The sequence below is a fragment of the Rhododendron vialii genome, chromosome 1a (genome assembly GCF_030253575.1).
Source record: "Rhododendron vialii isolate Sample 1 chromosome 1a, ASM3025357v1".
Classification (NCBI taxonomy): Eukaryota; Viridiplantae; Streptophyta; class Magnoliopsida; order Ericales; family Ericaceae; genus Rhododendron; species Rhododendron vialii.
In genome coordinates, this window is record NC_080557.1 from 40,671,757 (window position 1) to 40,698,540 (window position 26,784).

The 26,784-nt window shown below is 37.5% G+C and overlaps 4 protein-coding genes across 4 annotated transcripts in view; 2 read left to right on the forward strand and 2 right to left on the reverse strand.

Annotated features, from left to right (window-relative positions):
* Positions 1-26,784, reverse strand: part of LOC131308343 (serine/threonine-protein kinase GRIK1-like) — a 101,422-nt gene that overhangs the window by 21,350 nt on the left and 53,288 nt on the right. The window lies entirely within an intron of this gene.
* On the forward strand, positions 813-8,375 carry LOC131301937 (protein disulfide isomerase-like 1-4). Its single transcript, XM_058328763.1, has 12 exons — positions 813-1,461; positions 1,968-2,097; positions 3,538-3,703; positions 3,798-3,916; positions 4,175-4,255; positions 6,702-6,788; positions 6,905-6,979; positions 7,085-7,153; positions 7,238-7,318; positions 7,428-7,562; positions 7,826-7,882; positions 8,005-8,375. Exons 1-12 carry the CDS (start codon positions 872-874, stop codon positions 8,170-8,172), a joined length of 1,758 nt encoding a protein of 585 aa, XP_058184746.1. The 5' UTR covers positions 813-871; the 3' UTR covers positions 8,173-8,375.
* LOC131314371 (uncharacterized) lies at positions 12,567-13,825 on the forward strand. The gene has a single exon (XM_058343350.1). The coding sequence runs from the start codon at positions 13,011-13,013 to the stop codon at positions 13,518-13,520; it is 510 nt and encodes a 169-aa protein (XP_058199333.1). The 5' UTR covers positions 12,567-13,010; the 3' UTR covers positions 13,521-13,825.
* On the reverse strand, positions 17,099-25,793 carry LOC131301222 (4-hydroxy-3-methylbut-2-en-1-yl diphosphate synthase (ferredoxin), chloroplastic). Its single transcript, XM_058327764.1, has 20 exons — positions 25,569-25,793; positions 24,630-24,860; positions 23,538-23,695; positions 22,839-22,945; positions 22,648-22,748; positions 22,489-22,565; positions 22,034-22,153; positions 21,701-21,931; positions 21,203-21,319; positions 21,028-21,102; positions 20,865-20,942; positions 20,288-20,347; positions 20,126-20,188; positions 19,817-19,961; positions 19,573-19,711; positions 18,926-19,003; positions 18,692-18,851; positions 18,502-18,600; positions 18,290-18,394; positions 17,099-17,450 (listed from the first exon to the last, which is right to left on the reverse strand). The coding sequence occupies exons 2-20, from the start codon at positions 24,835-24,837 to the stop codon at positions 17,334-17,336; spliced, it is 2,238 nt and encodes a 745-aa protein (XP_058183747.1). The 5' UTR covers positions 24,838-24,860; positions 25,569-25,793; the 3' UTR covers positions 17,099-17,333.

Sequence of the window (26,784 nt, forward strand, 5' to 3'; positions counted from 1 at the left end):
GGTGCAAAGCAGCTTCCCGCAGAGCGCCACTGCAGTTGTTCAAAGTGTTTTTAACAGTCATGATTAAAAACGAACTCTTTCAGAAAAAAGTTAATTCTTTCGTAACTCTTCTCTAAAAAAGTTTGTTTTCGATCCGGACCATCGAGTATCGAGATGGATGTGCTCTGCAGGGAGCATCTAGATCCCAAAAGTACAAATCACAACTGGACATCAGAATTACAGGACAGAGTATCCACAACCGAAATCATTTGGCAGCCATGATGCAGGTGGAGATCTAACAAAAAAATAAAAATCATTTCTCTTCAAGAAATACTAGAGCATTTAGCTTTTACAATATTTTGTTAGAAAGTCTTGCAATTTTAAGAAGGAAAATTCTAAAATCAGCCTAATGAGCTAACGATAATAGGTGTGTAAATGTGTATTAAAGGATTAAAAAATGCACAGAAATAAGTATTTTTCTTGTCTTTTAGTGTGTTTATTGTCAGCCTATTAGGCTGACAATAGCAAGACCGTTTTAAGAATAACTCTAGAATATCTTAGTTTCCTAATTTAATTTATTTTGCTTCCTCCCAATATTTTCTTTGTCAAGAAGAATGGCAGTTTCTTATTTTGTTTTTTCCTTTTCCTCCCTCTTACTATTTTACAAATCATATTTAAATTTTTAGACTCTTCTCCTCGCCGAGATGGACAAATGATTCAAAAAATATACTCAGGTAATCAAAAATCAGAAAAGACGAGCAAAAGTAACCAAAATATAGCTAGATTTATTACGTCACTTTTCAAAAAATTAATGATCCTCGTCTTTAAAACCCCACGCTCCAAGACACGGTCCACACTCCAGATCTCACGGCCGGTTTGAACTCGCCGCATAATGACGAGTCGACTCATCCTCGCACTCGCCCTCTCAATTTCAGCTCTCCTCCTCTTCACCACTCTCTCTCCCTCTCTCTCCAAACACACCACCTCCGCCGCCGCCGACGACGACGACGAGTTCCTCACCTTCCTCGAGTCCGATCAAGACGACGCCGCACTACCCCACTCAGATCCCCAATTCTCAGACGAAGAGAACGACATCGACGACGATGATGACATCGAGAACTACGACGACTTCGAAGTTCCCTCAGGGCTGGACCACGACCACGACGAGGAGGAGTACTCGCGGTCGCCGGAGATCGACGAGAAGGACGTCGTCGTTTTGGGGGAGAGGAACTTCAGCGAGTTCGTGGAGGGGAATAGGTTCGTGATGGTGGAGTTTTATGCGCCGTGGTGCGGACATTGCCAGGCCCTTGCGCCGGAGTACGCGGCGGCGGCGACGGAGCTGAAGGGAGAGGCGGTGGCGCTGGCGAAGGTGGACGCGACGGAGGAGAGTGAGCTGGCGGAGGAGTACGAAGTCCAGGGGTTTCCTACCGTGTATTTCTTCGTCGATGGTGAACACAAGCCCTACACTGGCCAAAGGACCAAGTCAGTCGCTCCGTCATCTCTCTCTCTTTCTCTCTCTCTCTCTCTCTCTCTCTCTCTAGCTGAATTTATTAGCTTTATTTGGTTGAATTGGAAAACTGAGAAAAAAACATGCCTTTTACAGGAAATTTGAGTTTGTGTAGTTTTTTTTAGTTACTCGGAGAAGCTGAATTGCATTATCATTCTTTCCTTTTTCTTTACCGGCAAATCTTAGATTGGAACATAGCGTCAACGTAACACTCCCTTAGAAGAAAACCAGTCATGTTGAAATTGTCGCCGGCTTTGCTTTACATTTTTATTTATTTCTTTATTTTTGCCATGTCCGTGTCCCCATTTTTTAAGAAATCGTATGTTCCGTGTCCGTGCTACATAGGATTCAAGGGACAACCAAAAGAACAGAGGGAGTGATTGTTTTGTGGTTATTCTTCTTGTTATTATTGTTACTGTGGTTGATTTGTGGGGTTATGCATCCCTCCAGAGACTGATAATTTAAGTACTTCTCTATGCAGAGAAGCTATAGTAACTTGGATAAAGAAGAAAATCGGACCTGGTGTCTCCAACATAACAACAGCAGATGAGGCCGGGCGTGTATTGACTTCTGAGAATAAAGCTGTTTTGGGATTCCTTGAATCTTTGGCGGTACGCACTTCCTACAGCTATTTTCTCTGGTTATTAGCATAGAAATTTGCTGTTTTTGTTGCTTATTTCGGGGAGGTGAGGTGGATAGCAAAACAATGTCTGAACTGTACTTCCTTCATTCTACAGGGTGAACTCCAAAAGCCCTCATGTATACTATTGAAGTGAAAAAAGAGTTTCATGTCTATTTTTTGTTTCCTTTTCCTTTCAAATGCTTGGAAATTACTCCATACGACTTTAGAAAATTCAAATGACATAACATTGGCATGCTATAGTGTTGTTTTCATCTGGCAAAGAGCTAACTTTACATGTTGGGCAAATTATAGTTACCCCCCTCTAACTATGCCTCATGTACACTTACCCCTCTTTAACTTTTTTTTTTGGCACTTAACCCCCTCAAACTAACGGAAATTCAAACGATCATAACTTCAAACGGTCATAACTTTTTCGTCCAAAGTCGAAAATATGCAAATTATATATCAATTTCGAGATCTTAAAGTCAGCTTTCTAATGACACCAAAATCACATTACGATTCAAAGTACACAGAAAGTTATAATCAAAAGAGTAAGGGCTGGTAGACAGAAATACCGTTTTGATCATAACTTTCTGTGTGCTTTGAATCGTGATGTGATTTTGGTGTCATTAGAAAACTGACTTCAAGACCTCGAAATCGATATATAATTTGCATATTTTCGATTTTGGATTAAGAAATTATGACCGTTTGAATTTTCGTTAGTTTGAGGGGGTTAAGTGCCAAAAAAAAAAAGTTAAAGGGGGGTAAGTGTACGCGAGGCATAGTTAGAGGGGGGTAATTATAATTTGCCCTTACATTTTGCCTAGGAAGCACCTACACTCCTATAGGCCGGTCCGCCGGTGTCCCCATGTCCGACACTAGGACATCGAGACACACAGGGGACATGGCAAAACTAGTTAATATTTTTAGGGGGACACATATAGGGACGGCAGGGGTTAAATATGCAATTTTTAAAAGTATTTTCGGGGGGCAAATGTGTATATGGATGCCTCATGCTTTTACATATAACTATGTTTCCACTGGTATTACTTATTTTTGCCATGTCTCCTGTCGTATCCGTGTCCCCAATTTTTAGAATTCCTCTGTCTGTATCCGTGTCGGTGTCCGTGCTACAAAGCATTTTGCCCTCATGGGGACCTGTAATTGCTAAACCCATTTGGAATTTTTGGAAGCTTCGTGCTTGCATAGGAATTGTTCATCTTATGGAATGTTTCTTTTTTCGCTACATCTGATGTCATGGTATGGGAACTGGACAATTTATATTTTCCAGGATCAATTCCTCAACTGAACTTAGATTCCTATAAGTTAATGATTAGGTACCAGAAGTTCTTTTATGTAGTTCCTTCTCAACTGATTCTCTCTCCTCATCTAAAAATTACTACTCCTTTTTCTTTGGTTGATGTTATAGGGTCCTGAGAGTGAGGAGCTTGCTGCTGCTTCCAAACTAGAGGATGGTGTCAACTTTTACCAAACTACGACTCCTGAGATTGCAAAGCTCTTCCACTTGGATCCTGATGCTAAACGCCCGGCTTTGATCATGGTAAAGAGGGAGGATGAGAAACTTAGCCATTTTGGTATGTTTCACTTTTTGTCACTTTGGTTTGCTGTTCTAAAATGAAAACTGTAGGGAATCAATTTTTCACTTCCACGTTTGCACTTATTTTGCAGATGGTCAGTTTGTGAAGTCCGCAATAGCTGAATTTGTGTCTTCCAACAAGCTTCCATTGGTGACCACTTTTACCAGAGAAAGTGCCTCTGTGATTTTTGAAAGTCCTATTAAAAAACAGGTAATGTGGAACGGTGTCTTCGAATATGAGATTACCCGAGCTTTAGCAATGTCTTCATTGGAAGATGTTAGGGAAATGAACTTTTTCCTGAAACAACCTACAAACTCACTCACAATCCTTGGTAGGCTCCACACCAAGTGATGGTGGGGGCCATCCAGGTTTATGTGTGTGTTGATAGTTTGTTGCAGCAAGTGTTTGGTGGCCCTCACATTGGTATTCTTGGTTGGGTATTCATGTATCTGATATTTCAAATTGCAGATATTGCTCTTTGCCACTTCAAATGATTCAGAGAAGGTTGTTTCTACATTTCAAGAAGCTGCAAAAAACTTTAAGGGCAAGGTAATTTAAGATTGCTTCACAGAGAAACATTCTGGCTAGTTGGACATGTGTTGTTTGCAAAGAAAGAAAAGGAACAATATGAAATCTAATCTAGCTTTTTCCATTTGGTCATCCATTGGAGTATCTTAAAAAGGTATATGACTCTTTGACGACTTCCTGTCCAAGAGATGAGTTTTTATTTGTTTAAGCGTTTTAGAAAATTGTTTATATCATTGCGACTTGAGTTATCATGTTAGGCCCACTTGCTCAATTTCCAAAACCTCTGGTCTGGTGAACCTTAAGGATGTAGGTGTCATTCGTGCCTCAGCTTTCTGTGTGACCTTAATATACGACCTCACATACCTTTCGTTAAGTATTAACTTAAGCTTGGGCTCGCCGTCTTGACATTTTGCAATTGTGATAAATTGTAAAGCAGTCAACCTCACATATCTTTCGTTAAGTATTAACTTAAGCTTGGGCTCGATGTCTGACATTTTGCAATTGTGATAAATTGTAAAGCGGTCAGCTTACAACTCAGTACTAAATTGCGAAATTGAATAAAAAACTTACAATCCTTTCGTTACAACACAAAATCATTGCCGAAGATAATGCCAATTGCATATAGATATGCAACTCAACCAAACCCACCAAAAAATACAAAAAGCTCGCAATAGGGAAACAAATGGGTCTACGAGAATATTGTAAGGAATCAGAGTCCGTTAAAGGAGAAATTTTTGATTGCAAATAGGGTACCACATGGCATGCATACGTGGTACCCCATGGCCAATAAGAAAGTGACAGCAAACTCTCAAGTCAGAAGATTGCCACATTGGCCAAGGGAAGCTAACGGAAAGGTTATCTTCATTAACGTTTGTTGCTTTGGGTCACATGTTTAGTTTCATATTCTCTCTTCATTCTTCCATTTCTCTCTCTGTCTCTCTCTCTGAAAAATCAAAATTCACACCTATAGTTCAATTAAAATTTTTGAATCTAAATTTTTTGGATTTCAAAAACAAATACTCCCCCATCATATTTTCACTCTCCCCATTGACATCCAACACCACTAGTTATTCTCCTAATTTCAATCATTGCCATCCTCAGGAGTATTTCAAGAAACACCTCTCTCTCTCTCTCTCTCTCTCTCTCTCTCTCTCTCTCTCTCTCTCATAAGTTGTTCTTTTTCTTCCATTTTCCATAGTGGGAAGGGTTGGAAGATGAAGACTCTTAGGCATTGGATCAGAATCGATTGACTGCTACTAAGAAACTTTCCTCTCGTCTTCCACCACTCTATCTTTCTCTGTGAAATTTACCTCTTCCGCAAGGGCCTTCTTTGGCCATGTCTACAGTCAAAATGCCACCGCTGAAACCCATTGGAGCAAACAACACAAAGGCAGTCTTTATCGGACTTTGATTCCTTACAATATTCTTGCAGATCCATCTGTTTCGCTATTGTGAGCTTTTGTGGGTTTGGTTGAATTACATATTTATATTCAATTGGCATTATCTTTGGCAATGATTTTGTGTTGTAACGAAAGGGTTGTAAGTTTTTCATTCAATTGGCAATTTAGTACTAAGTTGTAAGCTTGAACTTGGGACAAATTCTGGGTTGTAAGTTGTAACCATGAAAATCGTGCTCGAGTATATTAGTAGAAGCCAAAGAACCTAATGAATTAATAATCATAAAGTAGGAGTCAGTAGGACTAGGTGGTTCTCACTCTTGTTTTTTGTCATGGAGACGCTGGAGGGAAATAAAAAGTTGGATCATAACTAGTTGGAAAGATAAACTGGGTTTGTTCAGGGGAGAGAGAGTAATGTAGAAGGAATCTTCTAGATACATCGTGATTCGTGGGGGGAGGGAGAGAGAATTGACAGAAGTTTCATCTCCTTTAAGTCTTCATGCGTCATCAATTGAGGTGGAGCGTTCCCGACAATGTTTGATTTTGTAAGCAGTGACAACTTTCTTATTGGCCATGGGATACCACATATGCATGCCACGTGGTACCCTATTTGCAACCAAAATTTCTCAAAACATATTGGTATTTGGGACCAATCTACCCTAGAAAAGTCAATTCTGGTTCGAATAGGATACTGACAGTGCTTCTTTGTGTGAATGGGAAAAGAACCAGCAAGTACAATATCGATCCTTTATTTTTTCATTGTTACAGTGAGCAAGTCAGAAAATATGTCAAGTTTAGATGAGCTGGCCACCTGTTGTAGTTGATTGAATGTGATCCACAGGTTGAAGTTCTAGCGGTCTTCAAGCTCTTTCCATTTTCAACCTTGGTTACTTGCTTTCAACGGCCTTTAGTATTGCTAATTTTAGAGCATATATAAACTTATATTTCTGTTATCACTTAATTAGTGACGTGCTGGTGACCACATGCCCCATCCTGAGTTCTAGAAACCAAATGCATAAATGGTTTAGTAGATATTGTATTTATACACTTCTTTTCCCGTTTAATTTCAGCTTATCTTTGTGTACGTGGAAATGGACAATGAAGATGTGGGCAGACCTGTGGCTGATTATTTCGGTGTCACTGGGGATTCCCCAAAAGTAATAAAGCGTTTTTCCAGCCTTCACCACTTCTCGTGTATGCCTATCCTTTTTCATACAAATGGTAACTTGATATTGGTTGTACTTACTTTTGGTTGGCAATGTTTTCGTTCCAGATTATTGGATATTCAGGGAATGATGATTCTAAGAAGTACATACTTGATGGGGAGGTGACTCTAGATAATATTAAGGTTTAACCTCTTGTTTCATCTGTTTGGTTCCCATTTCTACCTCTGCATAATATCAGTTGATTTAAACTGAACCTTTGTGTTATATGCCATGTCCCTCGTCCACAGGCGTTTGGGCAGGATTTCTTTCAAGACAAGCTTAAGCCTTTTTATAAGTCCGATCCAGTTCCCGAGACTGTGAGTGTTTGATTTTAGTATTCTCGCTGATTGTTTTTGTAGTCTGACAAGTCCAATAACTTCCTCTTAATTGCTGTGGCACAGAATGATGGGGATGTGAAAATAGTGGTTGGGAATAACTTTGATGAAATTGTTTTGGATGAATCAAAAGATGTTCTTCTCGAGGTATCATTTTTAATTTTTTATCATCGTGGAAGTATCCTACAAATTGTGCTCTTTGATTTTATATTTATTTGCTGGTATTCTAATTTGCTGATGCAAGTTTTTTTTCCAGATCTACGCACCATGGTGTGGGCATTGCCAAGCTTTGGAGCCAACTTACAACAAGCTTGCCAAACATTTGCGCAGCATTGAATCTCTTATAATTGCCAAAATGGATGGTACCACAAACGAACACCCGAGGGCAAAGGTAATATCAGACTAGATTCTTTTTAACATTAGTATTTGTGGGGATACATTTGGAGGCATCCTTTGGGAGAGCAAAAGTTATCCAGTGGGTCAGGAATTCTGGCATGCCTGTATGCCCATCTTGCAGTTACTTTTTCACTTCATCCCCTTTTTTTCTCCGAAAAATGTTCGCATCCCTCTTTGATTGGTCGAGGCACATGGTCACATTTTGTTACTGGGACACCATATAGCTTCTCAAACTGATATATTTTCTGTTGTTTGCAGGCTGATGGGTTCCCCACGCTTCTCTTCTTCCCAGCAGGAAACAAAAGCTCTGATCCAGTGAGTTGCTTCCAAAATCTAATTATGTGTTTCTGTTCTGTCATATATTTTTAGCTTTTCCAGCTTAAGTTATAGTATTTTATAGATTACTGAAGAGATCTGTTGTTTTCGGGATCTCACAGATAACTGTCGATGCTGATCGTACCGTAGTTGCATTCTACATATTCCTAAAGAAGCATGCATCGGTCCCTTTTAAGCTCGAAAAACCCGTTTCAACCCCAAAACCAGAGAGCTCTGATGCCAAAGAAAGCAGCGAGGGCGGCGCCAACGATGTGAAGGATGAATTATGAGTATTATAGCAGTATCATCAATGTATATGTAGCCGCATTTGGCCTAAAAGATCACATCGGCAGGACTAGTTATACGATCAAGTTAGAGAGTATGATTGATAAGCGTCTTTAACTTTGTTTGCTAACTTTGTGAAGGGTTTTCTAGCTTTCGAGTTTTGACTATAATCATGAATTAAAAATAATAAAAAAGAGAGTTTTGATTATAACAAGTCCCCCTCAAGTATCCCATATTCCCATTTCGTATGTTTTGTGCCCTGAGAGTAGTGTTAGGGACCTAAGCTACATAGATGGCATGCGTGAGCGTGTGGAAGCACGATCGCAAGCGTAAAATTTGTGAGCGCGAGTGCAGTGTGAAGATTGAAATGTGAGAGGAGGGCATGTCAAAAGATTATGCGACTAAGTACCAAACATATTTCATTTTGTTGGTAAAATTTGTTTTGCATACGCGTCTCTAATAGTTGGGTTGGCTAACTAATATTTATTTCTACAAGGAATCAGTAATAGTTAGCTTAACAGTTGTGTAATTATATTTTACTCTGTGTTCCGCTCATTAGGCCTCTGTTGGCCTTTGCTTGTTGTCGGCGTTCCTAGGCCTCCTTTTGGCCTTTCATCTTCTGGCGATTGCATAGGTGTTGTGTATTTTGTATTTTGTAGACCAGTACGTTGTGTTATGCTCCTTAGGTCCTAGTTTTGGTTTTCGCTCGGCACAATTGTACTCCCTCCTTACTAAATATTAATGCATTTCTAACGTGTTCCTAAAAAAAATTGTATTTTATTCTATAATTCAATAGTTATGAAGAGAAAATTGATATTCTATAATGAAGTGCTACAATACACATATTTATTTGGAGTACAAGCGTTGTATCCGTTAGATGGTATGGGACATAAAACAATTAGTAGGCTTCACACTTTCTAGTGGGATTTGACAAGTAGTAGGCTCCACACTTTCTAGTGGGAACCACGCATATGCGTAGTGAAGAGATGAATTGGGTCACCACGTGAAAATGCTCCTGGGACATAAGTTGAATAATTTTCCTCAATTCCCTAAAATCAATCAATCTCTCTCTCTCTCTCTCTCTCTCTCTCTCTCTCTCTCTCTCTCTCTCTCTCTCTCTCTCTCATTTAACTGTAAGAAATTAAAACAATAAAAAAATTTAAGAAATTAGGAATGGGTTGTTTGAAGGCGAGCACACAATAACATTTGCTTCTTATATTAATGGATGGATATGAACTTCTTGATTCATAAAATTTTGAATAATCATTCTTAACATCAATGTCAAGTTCATAAAATGTCACAACATAAATCTAAAATATTATGAATTCAAGGGGTGCATATCGTAAAAAGTCAAGCACAAGTTTGTCATTCTTCTAACATGTGACAAATGAAACTATTAACGAAAGTAACTTTATTTACCACTTTGCTTATACCTTCTTTAAGTTCTGCCACTTAAAAAAAGAAGTGGTTATATGGCAAGAATTGAGAGTTGTTCTCTTGAACATCTTTGGTGAAACTATTAGCTCACCATTTCTGATTCAGAATTGGAGAATTTCTGGAACTGGGAGCTATGTGCCAAAGGAAAATAATTGGGGGGAGAGATCGATCGATATGGGGAACATGTCAAATTGTAATGTCTTAGTAAAGGAAAATAATTGGGGGGAGAGATCGATCGATATGAGGAACATGTCAAATTGTAATGTCTTAGCAGTTAGTACCAACTTACCTAATATAATTCCTTTCGTTTACTTCCAAATTAAAACTAAGAGTAGAAAGTATGAAAATGCTCGTGAACAGCGAGTTTATAGCCTCTTGAATTAGTCAAGGTGCATGTAAGTTAGTCCAGAAACTTTTACAAAAAAAAAAAAAAAAATTATTTAGTGATCCTGGCGTCTGTTGGGTGACAACCACATGAGCCCCCACTAATTTTTTCTTGAGAAGCACCCAATAATTTGTTCAGAGGAAGGGCCGAGGGGGTGCATGAAATGAGGCACTAGAAGAGGAAAAGAGGATTTGCATGGGAGAGATTTTAGATTCCAGATTTTACTACAGATTTTAGATTTCAGATTTTGCGATAGCTGTTGAATATAGATTTTAGATTTTTTACTTCAGATTTTGCTGCATATTTCAGATTCCAAATTTTAGTAGAAGTTAAGAAACATGTTTGTTACAATTGTGAGATTATGAGAATTTCATTATTTTTTTTCTAAAATTTGTTGCAAAATCTTAAAGCTACTCAAACCTAGTTTTGGAATTTTGAGAATTTCATTCCCCTTTTAGTTTTTAAGAATATGTAGAATTTGAGAATCTCTTATCTAGAATTTTTTGACAAACACTCCAAACTAATTTTGAAAAGCTAGAATCTCAAAATCTGCAAAAATAATTTCTCGCAATCACCCACAAATATATATATATATATATATATATATATATATATATATATATATATATATATCTCGGATCCGTAAATCATGTAAGTGGATGGTTTCATACTAGCCGGGATCTCCTCCTCTTTAGCTTCTAAAGGGATTGGACCATCCTATTGGGTGTATTATGGGTCTTTTTAGTTTGAGATTTCACTTTACTGATTGAAAACCCTTAACAAAAATTATGTTCCACACATAAATTTTTTACAGTAGATGATATAATATCCAAAATGCAATTTTTGTATGGTTTTTTTTTTTTTTTGAAAGGTAATTTTTGTGTGGTGAGTATAATGCATTAATTTGTGGGAATGAAATTCTTAAAGTACATTCAATTTGGAAAAGAACGACAGGGATGGAAACTCGTAATTACTCCTGATTTTGCAATAACAGAATTGATAGGAGAGAGAGAGAGAGAGAGAGAGAGAGAGAGAGAGAGAGAGAGAGAGAGAGAGAGAGAGAGAGAGAGAGAGAGAGAGAGAGAGAGAGACTCCTGATTTTGCAATAACAGAATTGATAGGAGAGAGAGAGAGAGAGAACAAAATCTGTCTTTTTGCCACATTGCTTCCGCCGTCGTTAAAGACACGAAACTTCCTTTTAATTCCTTACCTTTCCTTCCCTTCGTTTTCACTCCCCCTTTCCTTTCCTTTCCTTTCCATTCCATGTCTCAATCCCCACAACATGCAATACTACGAATGTGGCATTATTAATACCTCTTTCCTTTCTTTACTCCAATCTCAATCTCCAATGGCTCTTTCCTCTCTAAAACTAATTCATTTATTTATAATAATAACTTCAATCATAATAATATAACTCCTTCCTCTTTCCCTATTACTACTATAATAAGTTCACATAACTTAAAAAAGGGAAATAAAAAAAACATTCAACAAATTAAGTAACAAACCAAGTTAACCAGCCCTAGCTTATCAAAAAAGAAAAGAAAAGAAAAGAAGAAGTTAACCGACCATATTCATGCAAAGTCATGCATGATTGTAGATTTTAAAAGGAAGGGGAGAGAGAGAGAGAGAGAGAGAGAGAGAGAGAGAGAGAGAGAGAGAGAGAGAGAGAGAGATTGATTTGGTAAAGAAAGGGGTGATTATGTTTTCCTTTTTTGCATTTGTCCGACCTAATGGCTATATCCTAAGCAAAAAAATATGATCGGATTAAAGATAGTACTTTATTTTATGCATAGACATTAGACATTGTCAAAAAATTAAATATGATCCGACGACGACTAAAAAAGTACTCCCTCCGTCCCTTTTTAAGTGTCCTGCTTCGTAACTCCAACTTATTAAAAAGACATAATCATTACACCTTTCACATCAATTTTTTCCTTCACTTTCCCTACTTACCCATCATCATTACACTTTTACTCACTAACTTTTCAAAATAAAATCTACTTTTAGGGACAAAATAGACAATACACCAACTTTTACCCCCCCAACTTTACAAAATGGACACTTATTAAGAGACAGCCCAAAATGGTATACTGGACACAAAAAAAGGGACGGAAGGAGTACTTAATTTTGTGCATAAATATTGTCAAAAAATTAGTCTCTTTTATAACAATATAGATTATTTATCCTACAGTGTATCACGCTGTAATATTCCCCACATACCTAAAAGATGTAATCTCAATCTAGGAATAAATTCTTTACACCGTCAATCTAGGAATAAATTCTTTATACCGTCGGTATAAATATTTGTTTTCTTCAAATCAATTATATTGCGTCATGTTGCCATGTTTTATTGACTGGAACCAACGTAGCGCAATATAATTGATTTGGATGAAACAAATGTTTACACCGGTCTAAAGAACATTTGTTTTCTCCAAATCAATTATATTGCGCCACGTTACCGTATTTTATTGATTGAGACCACTGTTTTGCAACGTAGCGCAATTTAATTGATTTGGATGAAATAAATGTTTACACTCGTCTAAAGAATTTAATCTCAATCTCATAGTATGTACGACGAAGAAAACTTTCCAACTTTTCCTGAGAATTTTTTTTTTTTAAATCTTCAAAATTCAGAATGAGATTTCTCTATTTATTTCAGAATCCCGAAGCCTATCTTCCCGTCCAAGCACCACCCTTCTCTCTCCTAAAGCCTTGCTTCCCAAACCAACCGCCGCCGATCAAGTCCCACGCGCCGCCTCCTCGCCTCCGTCCACTCACATTCTTTCTCACTCCTCCCGAGATTCTCTCTCTCCCCTCCCCACACTTTTTTTCTCACTCACTCCCCCAGATCCACATTCCCTCTCTCTCACTCCAACCTTTTCTTTTCAACTCTACATCTCTTCTTTCTACTCCACAACGCACTTCGTCAACGCTACATTAATCGACCGTCACCGTATTAAACCACACTAGATCTGCGAGTTTTTCAAAAATCATTCTCGTGTTCAGCTCTCAATCTTTGCAATGGCGAGAATCCTCCACAACCTGTTCACAATCGTTCTCTTATCGCTTCTCTCTGTACGACTATCCCTATCCTCGGATCCACCGCTAACCGCTCCGTCGCCGGCGCCGGCGCCGGAACACGGCGCCGACTCGCTCTCTGCGCCGGAGTACAATTCTCCTCCAGCGCCTCCGCCCGATGATCTTGAAGAATTCCCGGCGGATTCACCGTCGACGGGGTCGCCTTCTCCGTCTCCGTCTTCGTCTCCCTCTCCGTCTCCGTCTCCGCTGGCCGAGTCGCCGTCGCCGGTGTACAAGGGGGAGATGAGTGCGGATGCGGAGGCGGAGGCGGAGGAGGAGGGGGAGAAGGGGGAGGGATCAGGCGGAACGAAGGGCGGAAAGAAGGCGGGGATAGTGTTCGGAGTGGTGGCGGCGGCATGTGTCGTCGGATTCGGAGGGGTGGTGTATAAGAAGCGGCAGCAGAATATCAGGCGGGCTCAGTACGGGTACGCGGCGCGGAGTGATTTTCTCTAGATATAGATACGTTTTATCATATCTCCATCTCACGAGAATGCTACGAAATACGAACACGATTTTGCAATATAGACTCGAGGCATAACTATATTCAGAATCGTTGAATAGATACGCGATCAAATATACCGAACGGTCATGGACGCAATTGTGTCTGGAGTTTATTTCAAAATTGTGTTTTTAGATTATCATTTTTACGAGTTAAATGTGGACTATTCTCTACTACTATATTGATCTATTGTATTTGGTCCGTTGATTTTTTGGATTCTTTATGGGTAATAATAAATTTCGATGATTTTGTTATTTAATTGTTCTGTGTGTGTTCTTCATTCTCTTCTTTAAGTGATTTCTTGATTATAATTCAGTTCATTCATTTCAGGTGATACAAATTCAGAGGAAAAGTTTTTTTTTTTTTTACTACAAGTGAAGTTCATTTACCTAAGCTGCATTCTCCTAAACTTTTTTGTCTAAGACCTTTTTGGTATTTTTTTACTTTTTGTAATTTTTTTATCGAATTTTTCGTTGTAATTTTTAAAATTAATTATTCGTCTCGACAAAAAGAATCTTAAAAATATACATAAAAATGTGAACCAATGTTGAAATTTTTTTTATATAGGACAAACACTTTAGACAAAAAAAAAAAAAGAAGAAAAAAGACAGCTATTTTATATTTTTCCATCGTTAGTGAACTTTTTGTTTTTTGTTTTTTTTTTGTCATAAGTTTTTTACTTTTTAGATTCCTTTTTTAGAGATTGATAATTAATTCAATAGATATGACGCAAATTTAACAAAAAATTTTAAAAAAAACCGAACAAAACACACAAAAAAATTTTAAAAAAAAGGTTGACATTTAACTAACGGAGTCGGTTGCAAAAGTCAAAATGACGAAGCCTGATCCGAAGAGCAAAAGTGAAAAAGGGTATGTTAACGTGTACTTTCTATTCGTTATTGAAGTATCAAAAGGTGTGGAATCTTTTCTTTATTTTGATTAGAAAAGCTTAAAAGGTGTGGAATCTGGATACTACTCCTATCTTTTACTCGCGCAGAAGCATCATTACCTAATGATGATTGTTAAGTGCCGATTTTTAATTCCGGGCCCAATGATGATTGTTAATTCCTGGACTCCTAGGATTTTTTAAGCTAAGTTCCGCTACGGAATTTTTGGGCTTAGCTACTAGTATTTTATTTTGTGTGAGATTACGAAACACAAAGAGCTTATTTGTTTTGGGGGCTTTAAAGTCTTTGCGTACGATCTTTAATACATTTTTTCTATCTCTCTCTCTCTCCACTCAAACCTTCTTCAAAATTTAAAACAAACAAGCCCAAAGTAGAGTGTCACTAGCTAACAATGGAGTGCCAAAATCGCATTCCTTTTTTGTTTTGTTCTTATTGAGTTTTTTTTCGCCTTTGTTTTGCAACAAATTTTTTACCCTTGTTGATTGATCTCGACGAGCCAAAGTTTTAAATAATGATATTAGGACAGGTAACGGCAACGGTCAATGTAAATGGTAACGGTCTGAGGTGTAATGGTATCGGGAGTATTGAACAATAAATAATGGAAATTGGTTGATGCAGTTGTGAATTTTAAAAACCCATTGATGAGTAAAATAAATTAAGTACACAAATCACCTGCACAACCATGAATCGGTCTGTGAATCGAAAATGAACTGTTATGTAAAGCGAACCGGTCAATATGCATGCGATTTTTCCTCCTAGCATACCTGGATGTAATGGTATCGAAGGGCCAAAAACCGTTACATAACCTGTTGGATGATTTTTAAATCCTTGTTCAAAGCATCTCCGACCAAACTGCATATCTCCATTTTTTCTTAGCATCATATCTCCATATCTCTATATTTTGGAGATATGAAGATTAAACAAACTCCAACCAATCTCCATTTTATACTCTATGTATGGCACCGGCCTTTTTTGCACTAAATTTTTGAAATTAACAAAAATAATTTTTGACATAATACCACCCTTTGGAAAAATTGTTGTTACACCATATCAAATACTCCATAATTAGCTACACATTTATCACAATTCACAATCCAATCAATAGCAAGGGACCCTTGGCACATCTCAAACAACAATAATATCGAGTTTGCTTTGGTTCACCACTATAACTATTCACCTCTTTCGGTCAGATCCATATGTTTGGAAAAAAATTTAACTGTATTGCAAATATCTAATTACTACTACTTCATTTGTTTTCACAGTTCATGTTGATCATCAGATCCATATGTCAGGTTACTTTTTCCAATGATGAATTAAGTTGCCCATTGGTTGGATCTGGTGCATGGTTGCCCCAAAATAGTGTAATTCGTCATCTCACATAATGCGTATTATAACGATGCGTCATATTCTTTTAAAGAAGTTTTGCTTGTCAGTATTGTTATATATAATAATCAGATTAGCACCCTAAATAAGGAGTTATAATCTTGATCTCCCCCTAATGCAGTTGGGCCAAAGACCTCTTGGCTGCTATTGAATGCCCTAGAATTTCTCCATGTATTAGAAGAATAAATATTTTTTTGGATGGTCATGCATGTGACCATCTAGTCTAACCCATATATAGAGCCGCCAGTGAATGATTGTTCGTAATCATGTACAGTGTGTTTTTAGGTCTTAGGTGAATGTGAATGTGAATGTGAATGTGCGTGCAAGAGTGTGTGGCATTAGCATTATGTAAGTTTTCTTTATCCGTAACATTTAAGTGGCACACATACATGCACACGCCCTCATATTCATCTAGCTAGGAGCCAACACGCACTGCACCGGATATCAAAATATTCATATAAAATACGTATGTAAATATTCGCAACATAAATTATGTGTGGTTTTAGATTGTTTGATCTAACTTACTGATATATAATGTCATGTTCACTTCTCCAAACACACCCCTGTCTCTTTACATGGAATTCAATAAGAGTGAGAAAAAAAAAATTTATAGGTAAGTTTGAGGCCAGAAAAGAAAATCGTATAGGTTTAATGAAAAATAAAAAAAAGTAAAAATTACTTGTATAAGTATTTTGCTCTTACAAAAATCGGGGAGATAATCAGCATGCTCGTTTTCCTGGTTCTGAATTTAATTCCTAAAATTTCTGTCTTTCCACTTTCAATTGTGTTCTTACAAGAATGTTATGCTGTGTGCTTACATTGCAAGTGGTTTATTGTTTGTTATTAGGCTGCAAATGAACCAGATGTGAACAGTTTGGAGCTCGGTTCGATTGAAACTCGTTCAAGTTTGTTTCGCTTTGCAAATAAAAGAGCTTGAGCAGGCTCGCGAGCTCAGCAATTGAAATTCATATCGAACTTTTAGCCACACTCTTCCCTCCTGAGGCCAAAAACACAAGTTGTCACGTGAAGGCTTAAGTAAGGCAACTGGTAGCAATTTGTAACCAATTTTCATAGCTATTGCACCTCCAACCCAGGTGTTAAGTTTGGACATGCCGAGAATTATAAAAACGAACTCGCAATGTATGGATTGTAAGTAACTAATTCTCCCATGTTATGTTCGTAGTTGGCACTTAAAAATTGAAGTTCGACTGGGGATCGATGCTCTTTTCTGATTGTTCAAGTAAACAGGAACTAATTGCAAATTTCATTTGCTTTATTTAACACATGTTGTATGCTACACAAACAACATACATTTTTTATATCTATTACAATTGTGTTGCAGCAGCCCTGTTGGAGGCAAAATCTTTCACATAATACTGCAGTGTTCACATTATGTGTTGCTCTCAGCTCTACAGGACCCTCAAACTACATCTTTTACCCTCGTGTACAACAATCGTGCCTTTCCTGTTAACGGCTTTAGTTGCCTGTATCTTGTTCTTCTGCGGGAGGGTCCACCCAACGGCCATGATCTTTAATAAGCTGGATCAAGGCATCAGTGGCACGCTCCATCTCAATTGCACGCTTTACCACTGTCTGTAAATACAACCATCAAGCCCTCTAAGTACTTGTACGACAGTGTAGAAAAATAACACTCAAACATGTCCTTAGTATAGAAAAAACAAAATTTAGGTGAAATGACAACCATGAAAATTTGTTAATTAGTAAGGTTTTAAGATGGAAGCATTGATTTGGAAGAGGAAATAATATCAACATATTAGCAAACAGCCAACGCTCATGCTTTTGGGGAACTAAAACATGTGGTTAAGGGTCACAGATGGAAAAACATACATATTTCGGAAAGTGTCCTATCACCTTTCATCATGTCAATTTGATGCAAGCCCTCAAGGTAGGAATAAAATTTGGTTATTATCTAAGAAAGTACATTGAGGTTAATAGTCTGATAGATCCTAGTTAACACTTCCGCTTATGGATTTGCAATCCAGCGAAGACTGGAGAACTAGTTTGGGCATTCTACCCGAAGGAGCCACAAGTTCTAATGTCATTATGTTTAGGTCTTACCTTCTTAAGAAAGTGGGCACGCATGATGCACATTTAGTCAATTGCATAACTGTTTTATCCAACTCGTTCTTATCTAATGGTTATTGATGAAGCTTCTTAATGCAAGATTCCACTTGACAATTATGTTTGTGCTTTTGTGTGTGTATACAAGCATGTGCACCTGTGTGTCTTCCCAAATTTACCACGCTTCACTCCAGATTCTCTTTCTTCTTCTTTGTTATTCACACGTGAACTCTAGATTTTAGCTGACCCCAGCATGCTCAGCATCTGGATTTCTAAGGATCTTGAAATACCCAATGAAATATACCATTTAAATACTTTTACATTCCGAAGAATTAAACCAAATATGATACCTTCCCAACATAAAGGTCAATCTTTCCTGGAGCACCACCAACGTATCCAAAATCTGCATCAGCCATCTCCCCAGGTCCATTTACTATGCAACCCATGATGGCAATCTGCAATAGGATGAGAAAGAGCAGGAAAAAAAAAAAAAACAGATCATATAAACGAGAATTAATCGATGTCATCTAATCACTGAGTGCAAAAGGGAGTTGGTAATTACAGAAACACCAGGCAAATGTGATGTTTTCTCTCTAATTTCTGCGCTTATCTCTTGAAGGTCAAAAAGCGTCCTACCGCAGGATGGGCACGAGACATATTCCTGAATATAAGTAAATTGTGCATGGACTACTCAATTATTACTGTCAAGTCAATAAGATTTGTTGCAATACTTCTAAACAAAAATCCCATACCGTCTTTGTATTCCGCATTCTGCAACCCTGTAGCAAATTAAAGGACGTATTTCTAAGAAAATCAAAGTCCTGATCTGGGGCTTCTAATAAAATGCCATCTCCAAGACCATCTACTAAAAGGGCTCCCGCATTGCTGCCAGCACCAATGACTAAATCATCCCTGCAAATAACAGAACTACTTAGCTAAAGATGCTTAAAGCTTCATCTGTTTATTTAACAAGGACGGATAGTAACCTGTGAGTGCTGTTGGGGAACTGTATATGGTGAATTACAGGGAAGTCCAGAGCATTCTCTGAAAGAAACTCAAATAACCTGCAGTAAGTGAACATTTAAACCATCAGGATGTTGAGAAAATCGAATTAACGTATTCATTTATATAGAGAGCACAAAAATTGTGTTGGGTACTCAAATTTTAGAAGTCAAGCACGCTGAAGAGTGAAAAACTGTAAGCTTACATACTACTTTTGCATAAATTTAGTCTTGTCAATGCGCTGCCTAAGTGAATGCTTAGCAAGAGCACAGCGATCCAAGGGGAAACACAATAAGACAATTTCCTTCCTGGTTGAAGCTAAAATAATGGGAACAAAGAAATATTTTAAGATATTCTGCAAAGAAATATTCTCAACTGGAAGGTCTAAGGTAGAGAAACTGAAAGACAGCTTAAAACTTGAAACCGATCTCTCTCAATTTCTCTTTCTATCAATCTGTCTCTAAGTATATCTATTTATGGAAGCATGAAGATATGAGCACAGTGAACGAACACTTATAGACTTGTGTATCCAATATCCAAATCTTTGAAGCAGCCTCAACAAATGGTCGCTAATTTGTTCACTCACTTAAGGAAGGAACTCACAGCTTGTGCAAGAATGTAAAATCAATACCTTCTGGCTGCATGTACTCTGCTGATTTTGTCCTCTGTATATGGTAGATCATGGAAAAGCATTGTGGCATCGACATTTTTAAGGATTTCCAGATCTTCATAATGTTCATCTCCACGAACAGACACAGCCAAGCGTGTGCCTGAGAGGTGGTTTTCTTAACATAGTAAGAGCAATGGTAACCAAACCACGTGAATGCACTATGCCTAGGTCAGAAAGCTAAGAAAACTTTTAGTACAACCGGTACCTTCTGGCAAAAGCTTGTAAACACCACTTGATAATTCGTTTAGATTTACCAAGACCATGGCATTGGGTAATGGCTTTGTTAGTTGCTCTGACAAAGGAGTTATAACTCCCATACTAATGTCTGTCAACCTCTTGAGTGCCAGCCGCTGAACATGATACAAAAAATAATGTCAAGTCAATTCCACACCTTGAAATTGAATTAGATAACAAAGCGATGAATGGTTTCAAGTACAAAGCAGAGCTTAAAAACAGGAACTTTTCTTTTTCCCTTTCTCATTGAAATAATAGCAAAAGTGAGTAGGTGTCTTACAGCATCACCGTCATCTGCTGGGGGAAGCTCTCTCAATAAGATCGAGTCCACAGTTGCCAGATCCTAAATCAATGTAAACATTTTTCTTAAGATTGTGATGCATATCTTGCATCATTAAAATGCATGAAAGTTTCAACGTTATTTGGAAAAATAAGAACAAACCTTGAATGGCATGCCAACAACAAGCTTAGCTGCTAGCGATTTGTAAAGGAGTTCTGGTGTCTGGCAAGGCAAAAGAGGATAAAAGCTATCAAGATGCAATTCAAAACAAATAAACTGATTACCGGTAGCTGCTGAAACATACACCAAGTGTCTAGTGCTAAGAGAAACATATTAACGGAAAATAATATACATAGGGAGACTACAAGAGAAGAAAAGGATTTGTGCCAGTTGATTCTCTCTTTGCGCCTTTCAAGAAACAAAACTAGGGTAGGGAAGAAGCTATTGGAAGGGAAAAAATTGGTGCCCATTATCTCTTTGGTTTGCAAAGAGGCCACAGCTTTATTTCTCACATAACTAAGCTGGAATAAAACATTAAGAGTTATCCCTACCACCTTTAACCCCAGGTGTTACAATAACGTAATGGAGCCACTACAACTTTCTGTGCCTCTACAGCAAATTCCTCAACTAAAAGTCATACATCAAACTAAAGGTTTAGGTGCTTAGTGAGCTTGAAGAACAAGATCTAATGCAAAATGGCAGTGATCAATAAAATGGGTAAGCAAATATCAATAATGACCTTCAACTGATCCAGTGAAACAGACATGAGAACAGAGCCATCACGGTGCAGCACACCTCTATAATCCACCTCTTCACCCTGTTCGTAAATTAAGCAATCTGAAAAGTTAACGAGAATGCCCAGCCCTTCGCCCCTACCAAATCCCTGAAAGTTGAAATCTGACCTCTTTTTGGATTGGCAATTGACCAGTTCTGCGTTGGAAATCAAAGTAATGCCTGTGCTTCTCTTCAAATGGAGCCTGATAAAAAGTGCCCAGACAAGCTAATTCAAAAGGTTCTTCAAGGTTAACATCAAATCAAGTAAGCTCATTAACGGAATTAATAGAATCTGAAACCTACCACCCCCCGCTGAAGTTCAGTTGCTCTCATGCCAAGGTTAGCCAGCCTTCGACAGGGATCTATTTCCTCTTCAGGAGGTTCCGTAAGGGAGACCCTGATTGTATCACCCAAACCATCCTGAAAGAATGAAGTTCTTTAGATCCCCTAAGGTCAAAATAGTATATCAAATAAATTTCCTTAGATTCACTATTATCATGATCACCCTACGGCACTATGTATTTGTCCCTTAATCAAATGACTATAGTGATGTAGTCTGGTAAGAAAAAAATGAAGTAAACATTTGCGAACCAGTCTTCGTGTTTTCACCTAAATTTTTACAGTACTCATGAGTAATGCCGAAATTTTTTACTGCAAATGTCTAATTTCAGAAAGGAAAAAATCATCTAGATGGATGTGAAATTTATAACACCACCATAGCAAGTTCCAATTGAACATTTTCTGATGACAATGATTATACCTGAAAAGGGACTTGTCCAAGTTACGAAATTATGAAGCTACCTGAAGAAGGGTTCCAATGCCAATTGCAGATTTCATTCGTCCATCCTCACCTTCACCAGCTTCAGTTACTCCCAGATGTAATGGATAATCCCATCCTTGAACATTCATTTCAGCAACAAGCAAGCGGTACGCCTGGACCATGACAACTGGATTGCTTGCTTTCATAGAAAAGAGGAAATTATGGTAGTCCAACTTCCGGCAAATTCTTGCAAATTCAAAGGCAGACTCCACCTGTTTTACAATTGCGATTGATATACCACATCCAAGTTAGAAAACAATGCAGAATAGACGAAGCTCAGAAGCTTGTAGCAGTATGATTGAATAATCACGCACCATGCCCCTAGGAGAATCCCCATAGTAGCTCATTATACGATCTGAAAGGCTCCCATGATTGGTTCCAATGCGCATTGCTCTGCCGTATTTCTTGCATTTCTCAACCAATGGAGAAAATACCTGATCCATATAAAAAGAGTACTTGTGAGATTTCCAAAGATGATAGGAAACTGTCTTTGAAATGTTTTTTAGTGCAATGTCTATGTTAACGAAAAGTAAACTTTTATTCGAATGTCAAGACAGATTAGCAGACAAATGCATTAATGAAGGAGTACTAGCAAGAATAATAAGTTCTATTAGAACCTTGTTGATATATATAGGCATAAAACTTAAGTACACTAGTCCGGCATTGCTAGTAGCCTAGTGGAACAATGCAACCTTGTTATCTAATAATCACAGGGACTTTTATATTCCTTTTCGGACAATGTTGACATAGGATTGTAAGTTGGCTGGACCTGCTCAATATGCTCAAGTTCCTTTTGGTAGTCATCGTCTGTATACTCCAGTGTTTCAAACTGAGCTCGCCTATCAGCTGCAAGTAATCATCAATTTAAATGCAGTCCATGTCATGCAAAATAATATGAGAACACTTGAATGAGTAGTGAAATCGGTACCAAAGTTTCCAGGATTAACACGAATTTTGTCAAAGCATTCAGCAACTCGCATTGCAACAGAGGGGGCAAAGTGAATGTCTGCCACCAGTGGTATTGTATAACTGCCCCAAAATGGAAATTAGTAAGATAAGATGCACCAAGTATAGTTTTAATACTCAACTTCCCCAAATGCCAATAATACTTAGACCTACTTCTTTTGAACAAGGGTGTTTTTAATTTCATAACATGCATCTGCTTCTCTCTTCCCTTGCACCGTTATCCGGACAAGATCTGCTCCCATGTCAGCTATTCTCATCACCTAGCAAAGAAAACAGGTAGCATCATGCAGAATAAGTATCATATGTTACATAAAATAATCCTTGATATTAAAATATCAACTCTCCTTTCAACTTCAATGTTTTAATTGTAGATAGTTCGTAACATTCATGGATATATACTTAAGTAAATATTTGAAGAACACATAAATGAATTAGATCTCTTAACTCAAAGTCCTACAATCATAAAAACGTAACATGGAATTAATCTAGATGATGTTGTAGTAAACCGATACTGAGGCTATGCGTAGGAGACGATAGTGGGTCAGTATAGATTGGTTTAACCACAGATGTTAAGGCTACAAATTAACCAGTAAACCACAGATCTGGCAGCTTGTTCCCCAATCAAATGTGCAATGGTACCAGGTCTGGTCATACACGATGAACACTCATAAGAACCATCATGAGGGAGTGAGTCGAGTGACATTGTCCACATAGTTATGCTAGGGAATGAGGGTGAGCAAGATTAACATGGGTTCAGATAGGAGCACAGCAGCTTAGATTAATATTTCCTTTCATTTGGCTTTCTCCGACAAGCTAAATATATCACTGAGCAGAAGAACCAAGTAAAAGAACCTGTTCAACTGTTGCACCAACATCCTTAGTGTCGGTTGTCGTCATCGTTTGAACTCTTATAGGATGCTCGCTTCCAATAGCCACATTCCCAACCATAACAGTGCGGGTCTTCCTCCTGACAGTTTTATGAATGGATTCGCAATACTTCTGCCTAGGAACTACATACAAGAAACGGTTCATCACGTATTCAAAACTGGCATGAAACAGTTTGCTATTTAGTATCTTAATCCTCTATTTTAATGGTGAGAAAATTATCACAATCCCATATGATATATCACACAGAATTGGGTGCGGATGCAAGTGTATAGCTAGATATCTAACGCATCAAACTATAAATTCTAAGGTTTCCCGACTAGAAAGAGGATCCAAAATAATTTACGGTCCACATGCATAAGTGCATACATTGTCTAATTGGAAATACAAAATTACTTCATATACATATAGCATACAAGTTAGTACCCATGACTCCCATATATATGTATACACAGTCGAGTACATATTCAGTCATAAATCATGATACACGAAACCAATGACATTTATTTACTATAATGTTTACTCATTGGCAGTGCTAACAATTAGATACATGCAGTTCAAAAAAAACCCAAACCAAACCAAATAGATACAATGATAATTCAAGATTCTGGTACTAACAACTTACCTACAAAAATTATTCAGTTCTCAAAAGAACAAGAGAAAGAACTCAGAAGTATCCATTTCAAACAGACATACCAGATTGATATCCCATACCCATACCCATGTTGTGGCAGGTCAACATCTGTACTTCAACAAAACTGAGGAGTCATGCACATAATTTACATAATTTCCGTAATTTGGAATCTAAGAAGCTATTAGTTTTCCTTAATTGAGGCTTATGAAAAACATTTTGTCTTAGCTAGTTTTGTTCTTCCGGAATTTAAAAGACTCAACTTTCATTTCAATTTGTTTCTTCCACTTTCTTAGCAAAGAGAACAAGGCTAAAACAAAGGGAAAAGCTAAAACTTTTCAGGATTCTCAAACTTCAAATGCCTGGATGTAGAGCAAAAAAATACTTGGACGACTATCAAAGAATCACATAAATCAAATTTTTTATACCTAATAAAGGGCTCCCCTCTGAAGCAGCCTGAAGTTCGGCAACATCAGAGCCAGAACTTGAGTTTCTGATCACTAAGACCTTGGATCTGCCAAACTTAACCCTCTGTAAGTTTGAAACCTTCACAAAATCCATACTTTTCCCGAATCCTAATCCATGCTCTCTGCTTTTCAGCTCCATGAACGACGCTGGAACAGTTCCAGTTGCCATTATCAAAATTACCAGGTCCCAACCTTCACAACCCCAAGCCACAATAAGAGAATTTTCAATCAATCCAACACCAAAAAAAAAAAAAAAATTTCGGGCTAATCATTCAATACGGTCAATTCACCTAACCTCCGGCTATTCTTTTGTTCTTGGAAATCAGACTAACAAATCACCAAAGCTACTCTTATAATTTCATTCTTGAAAACCAGACACAAAAAGATACGAAGTAGAAAGGGTTAGTTTCGCGAAATTTTCTAACCCTTTCTGTCTAAGAAGTCAAGCAGTATGAAATTTTCTGGTCAAATTCAAGTAACTCCCGCTAAAAGTAATAAAGGGTCTTCTTTTTCTTTGTATTTTGTGAAGGAAAAAATGCTCATTTAGTACTTTTATCATTTTTGACACTTATGGAAAACTAGGCCTAATCGATCCAAACCGGCGATTTGAAACAAAGTTCAATTTATACATCAGTGAGTATCGTTCAGTCACTAATTCGATCAGAACACTCCAGTTTAACTGAGAACTCAATTTATACGTCAAATAGTATCATTCAACCAATTATTTCATGAGTTCAGTTAAAAAAAAAAAAACAATAATTTGATTAGAGCACTCCAATTGTACTAAAAATTCAATCTTTTTACACTCCTACATCGATTAGTAACATTCAATCAATAATTCGTTCAGAACACTCCAATTGAACCAAACACAAGCAACTGAATTGCAGCAATTGTACTTACTGTTAGCTCAAACTAGAATAGGCCTTCTGTGAAGCTGAAGTATACGATCCACTAGATGAGAGAGAGAGAGAGAGAGAGAGAGAGAGAGAGAGAGAGAGGGAGTTTGTGTAGGGAACGGAATCAGAAAAAATTTGGTGAATTGGAATTGAGTATTTATGGATGAAATTAGCGAGAGAGGAACATCAAAGCCTGGGGAGTATCTTCCGTCTATGGCCATACAAATGCTCTTTAGTGGGTTGAATTATTTCTAATATTTGTAACTATGCCCTTACATTTTTGCGTTTTGGCACATTTAGACATGGTTATAATGTCTTTCCCAACATTAGGAGTTTCACTTGGTGGTCAACAAAATCGTTAACAGCCCTTTGGATGGTGAGATAAGAAATACAAGCCCTTTCTCATCCAATTTCACAAAAAATATAATGAGATTTGATGAAAAAGGAAAAGATTCAATAAAAAAAAAATTCTCAATCCAAATGAGTAATATGGCGCCTTTCTTTCTTTTCATATGAAATTTCTCCATTCAAAAGGGCTATAAATTAGAGTACAGTATTGTGGGCTTTGTAAGTGAGTTTACAATACTTATTATCCAAAGAAAATGGGAATTTTTTTAGAAAAGTTTAAAGCCAGAGGAAAAGCTAAAAAAAAGTTACTCCCTCCGTCCATGTTTGTTGGTCCACTTTCACTATTCTACACACCTTAAAAAATTGTACATATCTTTCAATACGATTCTCGAAAAATATGTAATATGGATTTTATTTGATAAATCTTAATTAGCTCTATTATATGAAAATTTTAAAATCTTGAAATCCATTATAAATTGAAAGATAAATAATTTAAATCATGACACGAATTCCGAAAATAGACCAAAAAACACAGACCAAGAGAGTATTTATGTAGAAATGAAGTGAATCCTCACATGTCACCATAAGAACAGACAAACATAAAATCCTAAAAAAATAATAGTCTCTCGTCATGGGCAATCTTTCACCGTACAATTAACGAAATTTCTTCTTCAATGTACCTTTCTTGTGACAAATGTTTAGGTTAAATAAGTGGTCAAACATTTACAACTAAAGTGCTCACTAGAATCATGTTCAAATCTACAAAATCCTCCCCTCTATCTAAGATGCATATGAGATAGTATCCTGCAGTATTTGAAAAGATTATTATTTTTGTTTAAAAAAAAAAACTTCGTGCAACTAACCGTTCCGCT